At 43.6% G+C, this 15,471-nt stretch overlaps 1 protein-coding gene across 1 annotated transcript; it reads left to right on the top strand.

Moving 5' to 3' along the window:
* Nucleotides 1-13,589: 13,589 nt before the first annotated feature.
* Nucleotides 13,590-15,193, top strand: LOC122010827. Its single transcript, XM_042567300.1, has 2 exons — nt 13,590-14,459; nt 14,600-15,193. The coding sequence occupies exons 1-2, from the start codon at nt 13,590-13,592 to the stop codon at nt 15,191-15,193; spliced, it is 1,464 nt and encodes a 487-aa protein (XP_042423234.1).
* The last annotated feature ends 278 nt before the right edge of the window (nt 15,194-15,471 follow it).

The following is a 15,471-nucleotide window of genomic DNA, read 5'->3' on the forward strand; positions in this document are numbered from 1 at the left end:
CAAGTAAATACTTGTGCCTCTTCTTTTAATGTTCTATTTACTTTCTGCTTATTCTTTATGCAAGTATTAGTTTAAGAGTTCGAGAAGGGTTGGTTTTATTTTTTATTTACAGGGCTATCCAACCCCCCATCTAGTCGGCCGCCAACGTTCCTACAAGTGGTATCAAGGCCAAGACGCCTCAGAAGGACTAACCACTGTCTGAAGCAACAAAATGATGGTTGGAGCTAGTGACCACCCACCAGCATTCGAGGGGAGTTTCCTTTATGGAAGAAACAAATGGAGGTATATCTAAACACTGATTTTGGTATTTGTTTAATAATGAAATCTGGTTTTGAAGCACCAAAGACAACGAATGGAGAAGAACTCGGTAAACGCCTCTGGAATGAGAAGCAACGTTACGAGCATATGGTAAACACTCGGGCAGAATTTCACATTCTGAGCGTAATATCACATGAAGATCTCGATAGAATCGGATAATACAAAAGCGCAAAAGAACTTTGGGAAAAGTTCTTAAAGGTCTACGAAGAATCGGTTGAAGCCGACCCCTCAATAAACATCTAGCCGTTGTCAGAAGAATCCAAGACGGAAGAAATTACCAAGACAGAAGAAATTACTGAGACAGCCCCAACAACCGAATTCCATCCCGAGGACACAGAAAGCTCTTCTTCAATGAGCATTGATGAAGGGGAGAATTTTCGGAAGAAAACAACACAACAGGGGGAGAATCAATGACCAAGAAGGTAAGTCAGGTATGGACTCCAACTTCCGATCAATTGGGTGATTCAATCAAAAAATCATTGAAAGAGTTTTTCAAATTAGAACATCTATTATCAACAGATTTTTACAAATTAGAATTTATGACAAAATATTCTTGTGAATTACAAAATAATTTTTCGAACGAATTTTGTAAATTAGAAACATTGTCGAAAATTTTTATCAAGTTAGAATTTATATTATCAAAATATTTTTGTGAATTAGAAATTTAAAATATAACAAAAATTATTAAGTTAAAAGAAATAGCTTGTCGATTAAAGAATCTTGACAAACTAATAATAGAAAATGACATGTTAAAAGAAAGAATACAATTTTCAGCATGTTTAATATTATTTGCGTTAAATCTGAAAAAATATGATAGACTAAAATGGAAATTTAGATATCATAATAATATTAAATAAATAACAATAAATTGATAATGATTTTTGTTTAAATTAAAAAAAAAATCCTAAGTCAAAAGTTTTTTCTGAAGTTAGAAATTTCTGGTTAAAATTTTATTCTTAGAAAAATTTTCAAAAATAATTTTTAACAAATTTCTCAAAACTTTTGTGAAAAATTATTTAACTTAGAATTTTTTTGTTTACTTAGAATTTTAAAAAATATATATTTTTTTTATAAAATTGCCTAAGTCAAAATTTTTTTTGAAAATTCTTTTACTTATAATTTCACTTAGAAAATTTTCTTAGAAAGTTGTTTTTACTTAGAGATTGTTAATGTGAAAATTATTGCAAATTTAAGTCTAAAAAAAAAAATTCTAAGTTTTACCCTTAGATTTTTCTTGCAAACCCCATTTTTTTATGTGATCAAAGGGGGAGAGGAAAATTATAAGTCTAGGGGGAGGTAGACCAAATATACTTTTTTCTATTTTTTTGCACTTAAATTGCAAATTAAGTTAGTTTTATTTTTTGTCTATTTTTTACCCTATCTTAACTTGGGTTGCTCACATCAAAAAGGGGGAGATTGTTGGAACCCGAAGGTTGTTTTGGTGTGATGAACAAATTAAGTTAGGTCCTGTGTGTTTTGAACCTTGTGTCTAAGTGTGCAGGAGCTTAGGAGCACAGATAGTCGAGCGGAAGACGCAGCTAACGAGAAGGACGACACACGGTGCGTCCGAGGGATGAGGTGCTGCGGAAGAGTACACCGGCGGACGAGAAGGAAGTATGCGGTGGTTCCGAGGGACGAAAGCCGGAGGTAGACTAAATATAATTTTTTCTATTCTTTTGCACTTAAATTGCAAATTAAGTTAGTTTTATTTTTTGTCTATTTTTTACCCTAACTTAACTTGGGTTGCTCACATCAAAAAGGGGGAGATTGTTGGAACCCGAAGGTTATTTTGGTGTGATCAACAAGTTAAGTTAGGTCCTGTGTGTTTCTAATCTTGTGTCTAAGTGTGCAGGAGCTTAGGAGCACAGATAGTCGAGCGGAAGACGCAGCTAGCGAGAAGGACGACACACGGTGCGTCCGAGGGACGAGGTGCTGCGGAAGAGTACTCCGGCGGACGAGAAGGAAGTATGCGGTGGTTCCGAGGGACGAAAGCCGGAGGTAGACCAAATATAAGTTTTTCTATTCTTTTGCACTTAAATTACAAATTAAGTTAGTTTTATTTTTTGTCTATTTTTTACCCTACCTTAACTTGGGTTGCTCATATCAAAAAGGGGGAGATTGTTGGAACCCGAAAATTATTTTGGTGTGATCAACAAGTTAAGTTAGGTCCTGTGTGTTTCTAACCTTGTAACTAAGTGTGCAAGAGCTTAGGAGCACAGATAGTCGAGCGGAAGATGCAGCTAGCGAGAATGACGACACACGGTGCGTCCGAGGGACGAGGTGCTGCGGAAGAGAACACCGGCGGACGAGAAGGAAGTGTGCGGTGGTTCCGAGGGACGAAAGCCGGAGCGGGAGATTGCTCGGGGAGTAAGAGACGCAGCTAGCGAGAAGGTTGACACGGGGTGCGACCGAGGGACGAAGACTGCGGATGAGTACGCTGGCGGACGAGAAGGAAGCACGCAGCGATTCCGAGGGACGAGAAACCGAAACGAAAGCCTGCTCGAGAAGACCGGAAGTTGGGTTCGGGTGAGCCATTTTCCGGATGTCTGAGATCACCAAAGCAAGCGGATCCGGAGTTGAAGACCCGAACCGAGGCGACCAGAGCCGGAGCAAAGGACCCGGACTGAAAAAGTCAACTAGAGTTGACTTTTGGGTCCGGGCCGCCCGGAGCTGACCAGGGGGGGCGCCCGGACCCCTCCGGGGTGTCCGGAACGTACCAGGGCGTCCGGAACGTACTGAGGCCCCCGGAGTTGACTTTTTTCATAGGATCGAGTTTTGACTCGATCTGAATGTTGGGGATAAAGTTTTATCCCCCCCAAGGCTCCCGGAATCCTTCCAAGCGCCCCAACCAAGGCTATAAATATAACCTTGGTCCAGAAGCTTTTCAATGAACTCAGAAATTCACTTCCAACACTTGTGTGCTATAATTTAGAGTTAAGCTTCTGTTTTTTTCGCTTCTACGTTGTAAGAGGCTTCTCCGCCTGAAGGAGTATTTAGTGCTTAAACTTCCTTGGATTAACAACCACATCGGTTGTAACCAAGTAAATACTTGTGCCTCTTCTTTTAATGTTCTATTTACTTTCTGCTTATTCTTTATGCAAGTATTAGTTTAAGAGTTTAAGAAGGGTTGGTTTTGTATTTTTATTTACAGGGGGCTATCCAACCCCCCTTCTAGCCGGCCGCCAACGTTCTTACACATCCAACACCCACCTCTGACACCGCCTCATGCAGGGATCCAAGCAACCCCTCCCTTTCTCCCTCATGTGTTTCATCTCGACGGCGGCATCACGCCATGCCCCGAACTCTCTCACTGCCTCCCTCCGTCGATCGTCGGACCTACTCTACAGGTCATTTCTCCGCTAAAAAAGGATCTAGCCGCCACTCCCCCTCGCTCCTTTGCTCCCTCTTGCGAAGAGGAGGTTGAAGACCCCTTTCACTGTCTTTGCCCTCAGCCAAATCTTGGATCCAACGACCGTCGTCGCCTCCAGCAGTTGCCACCGCCTCCAACAGCCAAGCGCCTCCCCACCTCTCACCTCCTTCATCATCTGCCTGATTAGCCGCCCCGACACTTCCTATCTTTTGATCCAACTAGTCGGTAACAACCATCTCTCTCGTGCCGACAGCCCTCTACCGGCTAACTTTGTGACCCCGTGCCACCTACTCCATTTGGTTCCTTGTGGTTTACTACGTTCAGCCTTTGAGCCGTTTGGCCTGCGAGCCGTTGTTATATCTCGGCCTATGAGCCGCTCTTATGTTCTGGCCTTGAGCAGTTGTTATATTCCATCTCGCGAGCTGTTATTGTGTTCTAGCCTGCATACTATTGTTGTATTTCAGCTCCGTGGGGTTGCTTCTGAATCCATGTCACATCTAGCTTTGTGTCGTCGTCTTCGACTTCGTGTCATCCTTCGACTTCTAGCCGTCCTCACCCATGACAGGCTTAGCATTGTCCTTCGGCTCTGTGCCATCCTCCAGCTTAGCATCCTTCTCCGACTCTGTGTTAGCGCTTCCGGTCCGCTCTTATGGATTTGATATGCTTTATATTCAATCGTTTCATGATTGTAATACTATTTATTTTTTTCATTTCTATCATCGAAGGTTGACTTAATCGTTAGAGGACCAGACCAAGACAACCCACGGCTTGATTTCTAATAACCTTACAAGTATCATTGATCCAAGACTTTTGGACACCTTCCGTCTTTCTCTTTTTTAAGGTCCAAAGACTCAATTCATCACTTCCTTTTCCCTTTGGATCATGAAGATCCACTTGTCTTAATATTCCACCTTATCATTGACGATCCCATTTTTTAATTTTCGGACGGAATCATTGCTAATGTTTGGTTAATGTGTTTTAAGCTAGTGAAATATATTCCTTTTGTATTTATATTTTTTTATCACTTTACGCATATACTCTAACTTTAAATTTTATATAAACACAATTAAAACAAACTAACTTATTATTCAACCTTCTGTCTAGTCATCTACGATGCTGGCACTGCCCCCACGGGCGGGATCAGCCGGTTATGACATGGTATTCTTGCATCATGAGTCGGGAGGTCAAAGGTCTGCGGCAGCAATTGCGATAACATCAATATCTGTCCGTGCTAAACACCTAAGACCGTCATGTCATAACTGGACCCGTATTCATCGTGATTTACTCCCTCTCATATTTATGGGACCGGGATGAGGGGGCCGCTGGGTTGACGGTTCCAACCTTTTGCATCATCTACGATGCTGGCACTTCACTCCCGGCACTGGCTTAGGCCAGGTTGGTTCTTGAGCTTAGTTTTTTAAAAAGATATAAAATTAAAAAAAAAAATAATAATAATAAATCCAAGCCAGTTGATCTTGCAGTTACATGCAACGCTACCGCTGCTGGTTACGTCACGAAGGATCGACCAAGATCTATCGGACACAAACCGTAATGATGCGCTACCCATCCAGTCATCACGACATGGCTCAACAGCCACTCCCGTCCTCTGCATCCAATCAACATAATTGCACGTCTCCTCGTATCCGCTGCCGGATACTGCTACATGATTAAACTCCGGCTTCACGCTGACGTACTCCCGTCCTCTCCGTACTTTTGTTCTTTAATTTGTCGTCACAGCTATTATCGGTGGGTAAGTCTTCTTCTTGGATTTAATCCAAGCAAGCAGCTTTCTCGCACATCTCCTCCCGATTTAGCAACACCCATGAACGGAGCTGCATTACGCCTCCAGACGATGCTAAGTCGCTTTACAGTGAATTTAACTCTAAGTGACGAGACAGGCGAAGGCTAATAACAATCAATTATGGCGACAAGATCCAGGCGACGTCAGCGGTTAATTGGCGGACTGGAGAAGGTCGCGTCGATCGGTGCGCTTCAGGAGACGGCGATGGAGGTGGCAGAGGATGTCGCTCCGATCCGATCCGCTATTGATTTCCAATTCCTCCTGGGCTTGCAACTTTAATTAGTCGATTTATCTACCGCGATATCGATGACCGGATCTTCTGCAGTCGGACGCAATCATTTCTTCTACAAACTCCGTCGCCTATAAATAGTAACGCTGGCGTAAGATTGAAACTGGGACGACACAGAATCCGACTGTATAATAAAATGGCCGTGCTTCTTCGGCTCGTTTTGCTCATTGCTCTGCTTCACTTCGCCTCCTGTTTGCTAGTCGAAGCGCGTCGATTAGGCGACTGCCAAAAGTATAAGGTCGGTATAAGCTGTTCGAATGTCGTGGAGGACGCAGCGCCTGAGAAAGGAAGCGAGTTTACCAAGGTTAATTACGAGACTCCTCCCAAGTCACAGTATATTATATATATGCTTTCTTTGTTTTTTTGATTGACATAAATTCTGGCATGAGGCAGACGGAGGATGAGCGGCGCCGGTGGCCACCGAAGAGTGTTGGAGAGGCGGCGGCTAGAGGAGAATGGGACGGGCAGTTGAGGCTGGTGCCTTCGGGGCCGGACCCGTTGCACCACAACAGAAGCCCCAGAAAGCCTCAGACGCCATGAACGTACCTACGGGAAAGAGATTTTGAGTGCATGCGTGTTCGCATGTGGTGGTGTTGATATGAATTATTGGCTAGTGAAGCTTCATTAGTTTGTACGGATAATATGCCGTCGTTTTTGTTAATGCACACTACGCTTTGTTTGTAAAGAATGTTATATACAACTGATTACGTGCGTTGTAAAGCATCTATTTGATTATTTGGTGTTATTTTTGTCCAGCTAGGAATGTATTTTACGGAGGACGATCGATCGATACAGTAGACTCAGGAGTCTGCATCTATTGCAGCAAGGATTTCTGATGTTGATACTATTTTATAATTATATCTACTTTTACTCCAAAGGGATCTGAAATTTCCTAAGGTACAAAAGATCATTTAAGTTTTATTCTTAGAACTTAATTTTCATCGTATCCCCAGATGAACCATTGGTTCTTATCTTTCCCCTCTTACAGGTATGTAATATCTTTCCTCTCCTATTTTCTCTTGCATATAAATATCTTTCCTCTTTTTTATTTTTTTTTATGATTTTAATTTTTAAACAATACTGCAATTTAAAAATCATTAGTGTTGATTTATTTTTTTAAAATAATAAAAAAAAATAAAAGAGCATATTTGGACTTAGAGATCATATAAACATACAATAGTTAGAATGAGTGTTAATTAGAAGAGAATATTTAGTCAAAATTTATTGATGTATTCGGGGATTTAAATTTTTGAAAAGTTATGTGTAATATTTATGTGTATGTGTTAATCACTACATGAATTTGATTAATAGACTTATGAGATTCAACGAAAATAATAGATAGATAATTATCTAAGTAAATGAAGTAAAAAAGTTAGTTTATTGTTTCATCATAAAAGTATTAAAATCTTTCGCCGATCTAAGAATTGTATAACCAATTTAAAATTGGATTGACTTTAAAGTGAAAAAATTCTTTTATTTTAGTGAAAAACTCTTTTATTTTAGTGGCTCCTAAAATTATCGAAGTAGTTGAACATATATTTCTTCACATGTTACATTGATTGATGAAGTAAGTATTTATACTGACTTTACAATTATTGTAATGTGGTGAAATAAATATTTTCTTTAATTACATTACTATTTAAAATTGTCAAAGTTTTTTTTATTGTATTACTCCACTATTTAATTGTAGGATAGAAATAATTGATTATATTTTACTACAATATAATTTTAATTAATCAAAATATTTTTACCATCAAAATTAAATAAATATATCACAATATTTACTAAATACAATCTAAAATTGTATTCACAAAAGATATGTTTGACTAATTTCACCAATCTCTAAATACAATTAAAAAAATTTATATCGCATCATACACACAACCCTTAGGCATCCATATATAGGAGTAGACGTATTCTCTTTATTCATTCATTTATTACTTCATCATATTGAGATGATTATAATACTGGTTTTTAATTGATGCTGTAAATTGAAATATAAAAAGTATAATATTACTAACTTAAGTTAAGATTTTACTTCAATTAAATAACAATAAATAAATCAATATACATTTAGACTTATGACCTTAAAAATAGAAGTTCTAAAAAAATTATCAAAAGTTTGACTTAAATATAAAATGACTTAATATTTCATAATAAAAAAAATTTACCTTCTTTAACTGTGGATCTTCATCCACGACTAATTTTTTTTTTGTCGTATTATATAATATCCACATTGAATACCAACTTAGTGACTCATTTTGACATTTATCTAAAAACTAGTATGCGAAGAATAAGAAAATAGTGGGGGTGGAGAACAAGTAATAGATTCATGGATTTATTGTGTCGTGACATCCAACAGCTAGCCTAGTAATTGCTGCTTGTATTAAGTATTAACTGCTATCACATCCTCAAAATGATAAAAACTTATAAAATATAGTAAAAAATCATTTTAAAAATGGAATGATATGGTGCATGATTATGGGATGATCAGAAATCAAGCTTATGTGGAGGTCAGAAGTCAAGATTACGTGGATGTCAGAAGTCTAGCCCCCATGGAGGTCAGAAGTCAAGCTTACGTGGCTGTGATCAGAGTCCCAATTGACGGGCAGTCAAAAGATAGGATTCCAAGTTGGACCGGATCCAGCCTCGATAGCAATCAAGAACGGGGCTCACAGGCCGGTACAGTTGAGAATTGGATCCACATTTTAAAATAATATGATCAAGAGTCAAGATCATAGGATGGTCAGGAGTCAAGCTTATGTGGAGGTCAGAAGTCAAGATTACGTGGAGGTCAGAAGTCTAGCCCCCATGGAGGTCAGAAGTCAAGCTTACGTGGCTGTGATCAGAGTCCCAATTGACGGGGCAGTCAAAAGATAGGATTCCAAGTTGGACCGGATCCAGCCTCGATAGCAATCAAGAACGGGGCTCACAGGCCGGGTACAGTTGAGAATTGGATCCACAGGCCAAGTACAGCTAATGAGAGGGTCCGCAGGCCAGGTAAAGGCGCAGAAGGAAAGGCCTCAGGCGAAGCACAGAAGGTCAGGATACAGACCTGGCTTGCAGGTCAAGAAGTATAAGTCATGGATAACAGCAGAAAGATGCAGGTCGGGATACAGATCTGGCGTACAGGTCGGGACGTACAAGCCATAGATAACAACCATGGATAACAGTAGATAGATGCAGGTCAGACCTGGCGTACAGGTCGGGACATACATGCCATAGATAACAGTCATGGATAACAATAGACAGATGCAGGTCAGGATACAGACCTGGCGTACAGGTCGGGACGTACAAGCCATGGATAACAGTAGATAGATGCAGGTCGAGATACAGATATGACATACAGGTCGGGACGTACAACTCATGGACAGATGCAGGTTGGGATACAGACTTGGCGTACAGGTCGGGACGTACAAGCCATGGATAGCAGTTGACAGATGCAGGTCGGGATACAAACCTGGCGTACAGGTCGGGACGTACAAGCCATGGATAACAGTAGGCAGATGCAGGTCGGGATGCAGACCTGGCGTACAGGTCAGGACGTACAAGCCATGTATAACAGTAGACGGATGTAGGTCGGGATACAGACCTGGCGTACAGGTCGGAACGTGTAGGCCATGGGTAACAGCGGACAGAAGCAGGTCGGGATACAAACCTGGCGTACAAGTCGGAGCATGCATGCCATGGATAACAGCGGATAGATGCAGGTCAGGATACAGACCGGACGTACAGGTCGGGACGTACAAGCCATAAATAATAGTAGACAGATGCAGGTCGGGATACAGACCTCGGAGCACATACCTAACGTCCAGGCACTACTAGACAAACAAGCCAGGGAATCGTAATTGTCTGTCAGAGAATATTAGAGAATAATCAGTGTGTCAGGGAATATGCTAACAGTCGGGGCTCATTACCCCTTTTGTTCTGCCGCCGGCCTATGAGGAGACGCCGCGTGTCATTCACCGCCAGACAAATCCTGACAGTCGACATTCCCTGACACCTGCCAAGCCCCAGAAGCATCCGTTGCAGTATAAAAAAGGATGATTTGTCCCTTGTGCAGGTACGCTCACTCGTCATTTCTTACTCGTCTTTACTTTTCGTCTTTTTTTTCTGTGCTTCTGGCCAAAAAGTACCTGACTTGAGCGTCGGAGGGCCTGACCCGGGGACTTTTTCCTTGGTTTCTGGTCTCTAACGACTCGTGGGCTTGTCTGAGTGTGCGCAGAGTCGTAGCGTCATCATCCTTCGTCATCAGCCCGTACAAACTCTTCCTAAGGGGGCCAGGTAGATCGGACTCCGCGGTGGCTTTCCATCAACCTCCAGTACATTAAGGCCCGCCTTCATCTGACTCAGCTTCCGGACAAAATCAAATTTGGTGTCGTCTGTGGGAACACAACTACCTGTTCCGGAACGTGAAGATGGAGGAGTCTGGCCGTATCAACGTGACCATGACTGCAGGAGAATACGAGCTCTTCAAGGAGGCCAAGAGGCGAGTGACCTCCGAGAAGCAAGCGACCGTCTCACGACCGCGCCAAGCTCCTTCTGAAGCTTCCAAGGAGCCCATCCCTGTTTCAGATCAGGGTTCTAAGAGAAAACAGCCCGAGGGGTTTTCTCAGGTTCCTTATCGCGAGCCTGACTTGGGGTATTGTCAGCCAGGACCTCAGGGCCTCAGCCTTAAGAAAGAACAGCCTCAAGTATCTATAGCTGAGAGTTCCTTGCCCAGAGACTCGAGGAAAGGGAAGGCTCTCATCATACTGGAAGTGTTCCCAGAAGATCCGGACGAGAGAGTACCATTCTCGGCCAAGATTTTGAATGAAAAATTACCTAAGGGCTACAGGGCCCCGTCGATCGGGGAATATGATGGGAGCAAAGACCCAGAGGATCATTTACACAAGTTTAAGAATGCAGCTCTGTTGCACCAATACAGTGATGCTGTCAAGTGTTGAGTTTTCTTGAATACTCTAGCTGGTTCGGCACTAAAGTGGTTTGATGGGCTACCTCAAGGATCCATCACCTGTTTCTTGGATTTCAAGATGGCCTTCCTTCTTCGTTTTGCCAGCAGCAAAAAATATTAGAAGACGGATCATTGCCTTTTTGCTCTTCGACCGAGCCTTTAAGAAGTTATATCAACCGTTTCAACCAAGTGGCCCAGGACGCCCCCACCGCCACTTCGGAGATTCTGATGAGCGCTTTCTCCCACGGATTAGGAGAAGGGGAATTCTTTAGAGATCTCATCAAAAACCCCGCTCGAAACTTTGATGAGATGGTGGAAAAAGCAGCTTGCCATATCAAAATAGAAGAAGCATAGGCGACCCGGAGGAAAGCTGAGAGACCGTCTCCATCTGCCAATAAGCCAGAAAGAAAGGTGCCTCAACCACCTCCTCAACCTCTGTCGCGCGCTCGGGAAGCCAGACCTACCTTCCATCCCGGACCGGAGATTAAACCATCCCCCCGAGTCGCAGCTGTGCACACTCCCCGACCTGGACCGTGGAACACTCGGTATTGCACCTATCATCGATCTCGTACTCACGACACTAATCATTGTTTCCAGTTCGCTCGGGACTCTAAGCGGGCTGCCGAGTTAGGCTTACCGTCGCCCGAGCTACCCCTCAAGTACTCAAGATGATGGAAGAGCAGCGAGCCGTGGTTGGACAAGCTGGACAACCCCGTCCCGACCTAGCGGGACCCAGTACTCATCAACCCAGTCGGGAGCCGGACATAGTACAGGAGGCCGAGAATAGAGGCAATGCTGTCGTTCGAGAGATTGGCATGATCTCTGGAGGGCCAACTGATGGAGATTCGGGAAGAGCGCGCAAGTCTCATATTCGTTGCTTAGAGGTCCACACTGTTGGATGTAGCCAGGAGTAGGCTTCTGACCCTGTCATTAGCTTCGGGCCAGCAGACCTGGAAGGTCTGGAGCTGCCTCATAATGATGCCCTTATCATCGATGCCATTATCGCCAACAGCCGAGTAGCTCAAGTTTTCGTTGACACCGGGATCTCGGTTAATATTCTGTTCAGAACTGCATTCGAAGAGATGCAGATCGATGCCACTGAACTCCAGCCTGTGACTACGTCTCTATATGGATTTACAAGCAATGAGGTGAAGCCAATGGGTCAGATTAAGCTGGCCATATCTCTGGGCACTGAGCCATTGGTACGCACTAGGATGAGCACTTTTATAGTGGTGGATTCCCCCTCCTCTTATAACGTCATTTTGGGAAGGCCCACCCTGCATGAATTTAGGGCTGCTGTTTCTACCTTCCATCAAAAAATCAAATTTCCCGTTGGCGAGCAGGTCGGGGAAATTAGGGGAGAGCAGAAGGTCTCTCGCCGATGCTATATTGATATAGTCCGGGTGGAGGCTCGGAAGAATCAAAGGATGCAAGATGGGGGCGTCCATGCTGTCCAAGAAGAGCATTTGCCTATGGTTGAAGAACCCATCCCTTAGGAGGAGGTGCAATTATATTCTGAACGCCCTGAAAGTCTAACTCGCTTGGCAAGCGACCTGCCTCCTCCTCTCAAGGAAGAATTAGTTCAATGCTTGATCCGCAATCGGGATGTCTTCGCCTGGTCTACAGAGGAGTTACCCGGGGTCAAGCCGGAAGTAGCAGAGCATAAATTACACCTACTACCGGACTCTCGACCGGTCAAGCAAAAGAAAAGGAACTTCTCAGCCGACTAGAACAAAATAATCAGAGCTGAGGTGGATCAGCTCAGGAAGGCAGGCCACGTTCGAGAAGTGCAGTTCCCATCCTGGCTCTCTAATGTGGTCATAGTAAAGAAGCCCAACAATAAGTGGAGAGTATGCATAGATTTCCAAGATCTCAATCGAGCTAGTCCCAAGGATTGCTATCCCTTGCCCTAGATCGATCAGATGGTGGACTCAACTGCCGGTTGTGAGAGGATCTGCATGTTGGATGCCTATTAGGGGTATCATCAGATACCTTTAGCGGTGGAGGACTAAGAAAAGGTTAGCTTCATTACGGCTGATGGTACCTTCTATTATACTGTCATGCCCTTCGGTCTCAGGAACGCGGGAGCCACGTACCAAAGGATGATGGACAAGATCTTCCGAGAGCAGATCGAGCGCAACGTGGAAGTTTATGTGGATGATATACTCATTAAGTCTCTGTTAGCCGTGAATTTGATCAAGGATGTAGAGGAAACCTGCCAGACTCTCCGGCAATATGGGCTAAAGTTGAACCCATTGAAATGCTTGTTTGGAGTTAGAGGAGGAAAGTTCTTGGGCTACCTAGTGACCGAGAGAGGAATAGAAGCTAATCCAGAAAAAGTTCGGGCACTACGTGATATGCAAGTTCCTCAGAATTTGAAGGAAACACAGAAGCTGATCGACAGAATAACAACCCTATCAAAATTCATTTCCAGATCTGCAGACCGGGCTACTCCTTTCTTCAAAGTGCTCAGGAAGGCCTCCAAGTTTCAATGAGATGAAGAATGGACCCGAGCCTTTGAAGAACTGAAGAAGTATTTGGAGGCTCTGCCATCTTTATTCAAGCCGGTTGTTGGAGAACTATTATGGGTCTACTTATCTGCCACCCCGAGGCCGTAGGGGTTGTGCTTGTTAAGGAACATGATAATGTACAACGACCAGTGTATTTCTTCAGTCATCTATTAAAAGGGGTCGAGTCTCGATACACGACTCTCGAGAAGTTGGTTTATGGATTGGTCCTTATGGATCGGCGGTTAAGGCCTTACTTCTTAGCACATCCTATCACAATTTTGACCAATAGAATCATGGGAAGAGCCCTAACTAATGTAGAAGTTGCAGGTCGGCTTATCAAATGGGCGATGGAATTAGGGGAATATGACATGCAATATCAGCCGCGCACAACCATCAAGGCACAGGCCTTGACAGATTTCTTAACAGAAATTCATCAGACTAACTCTGAAGAAACCTGGAAGGTCTATGTGGATGGGTCGGCCACTCATCAAGGCAGTGGGGTCGGGGTCTTGTTGATATCTCCCCAAGGGGATATACTTCAGTTGGCTGTCCGATTGAATTTCCGATCCACTAATAATGAGGCAGAATATGAGGCTTTGTTGGCAGGATTGCAGGCATCTCGGCATGTAGGGGCTGCCCGAGTAATCATTTACTCAGATTCCCAGCTAGTAACTCAGCAAGTGGCTGACAACTTTGTGGTAAATTGTGATAAATTACAAGTATATCGGGAAACATACGAGAAGATGAAGGAAGAATTTGCAGAAGTTACAGTAACTAAGATCCCCAAGGCAGAGAATGAGAAAGCAGATGAGTTAACAAAGATGATCAGTTTCTTAACTACTTCGGTGTTGGACAGGTCAACGGCGCAAACTTTCCTTATAGCTCAAATAGATTTGCAAAATAATAGGGAAACAACTATTGATTGGCAGGCGCCCATGATCAGCTATCTTAGGCAAGGTACCTTACCACCTGACCCAGAGGAATCACGGCTGGTCAGGAAACAAGCCCATGCTTATGTCATGATCGGGGATCAGCTATACAAGCGGTCCTTCTCTAGGCCCTTACTCAAATGCATGGGTATGGAGGAGGCATACCAAGCCTTACAAGAAATACATATGGGATGTTGTGGCAGTCATGTAGGCGGTCGGACGTTATCTCGCAAGGTACTCCTGGTCGGGTACTTCTGGCCTACTTTACAGAGGGATGCTCACAAGCTGGTAAATACCTGCCTGTCCTGTCAAAAACATCAAAATTTAACACATCGACTGACGACTCTGCTAAGAACATCTATAGTCTCGTGTCATTTTGATCAATGGGCATGGATATTGTGGGACCATTTCCAATGGCCCCGGGTCAGAAACGTTTCTTATTGGTGGCGGTGGATTATTTCTCTAAGTGGGTGGAAGTAGAGGCCCTGGCCAGGATTACAGAAGATGCGGTCATCCAGTTTCTGTGGAAGAATATTCTCTGCAGGTTCGACATTCCACACAAATTGGTATCAGATAATGGGAGGCAATTTCAAAGGCAAAAAATCCAGGCCTGGTGTAAGGGATTTGGCATAACGCAAGCCTTCACTTCAGTGGCATACCCGCAAAGCAATGGCCAGACTGAGATGGTTAATCGAGAAATAGTACGAGGTCTGAAGGTTAAGCTGGATCATGTGGGAGGTAACTGGGTGGAAGAGCTATCAAGCATCCTATGGGCCTATCGTACTACACCCCGAGAAAGTACCGGTCTGACACCATTCCATCTGGTTTATGGGAACGAAGCAGTAGTACCCATAGGGATTGGAGTGCCGTCAGTCAGGAGGACGTTATATGACGAAGAAAATGCAGAGCGGCGGCTGGCTGAGCTGGATCTCATTAGTGAAATCCGCGACAGGACAGCAGCCCGACTGGAGGCCTACCGACAAAGAATGAGGCAAAATTATAACAAAAGAGTTATTCCTTGATTCTTTGGGGAAGGGGATCTGGTCTGGAAACAAGTTAAGCCCGTAGGGGACGTAGCCAAGTTAGCACCACAGTGGGGTGGACCTTACAAAGTTATCAAGAAATTATCATCCGGAGCTTATTATTTGCAGGATAATCAGGGAAAAAAGTTAGATCGGCCTTGGAGTGCTAACTACTTGCGACCATACTGAGTTTAAAGAATCATATAAAGAAGAAGAAACCGAGTTGTCGAATGTTTGACAGATCGGGGTAACAGGCCGGGGCTAAAAGTAGAACGGAT

The sequence above is a fragment of the Zingiber officinale genome, chromosome 8A (genome assembly GCF_018446385.1).
Source record: "Zingiber officinale cultivar Zhangliang chromosome 8A, Zo_v1.1, whole genome shotgun sequence".
Classification (NCBI taxonomy): Eukaryota; Viridiplantae; Streptophyta; class Magnoliopsida; order Zingiberales; family Zingiberaceae; genus Zingiber; species Zingiber officinale.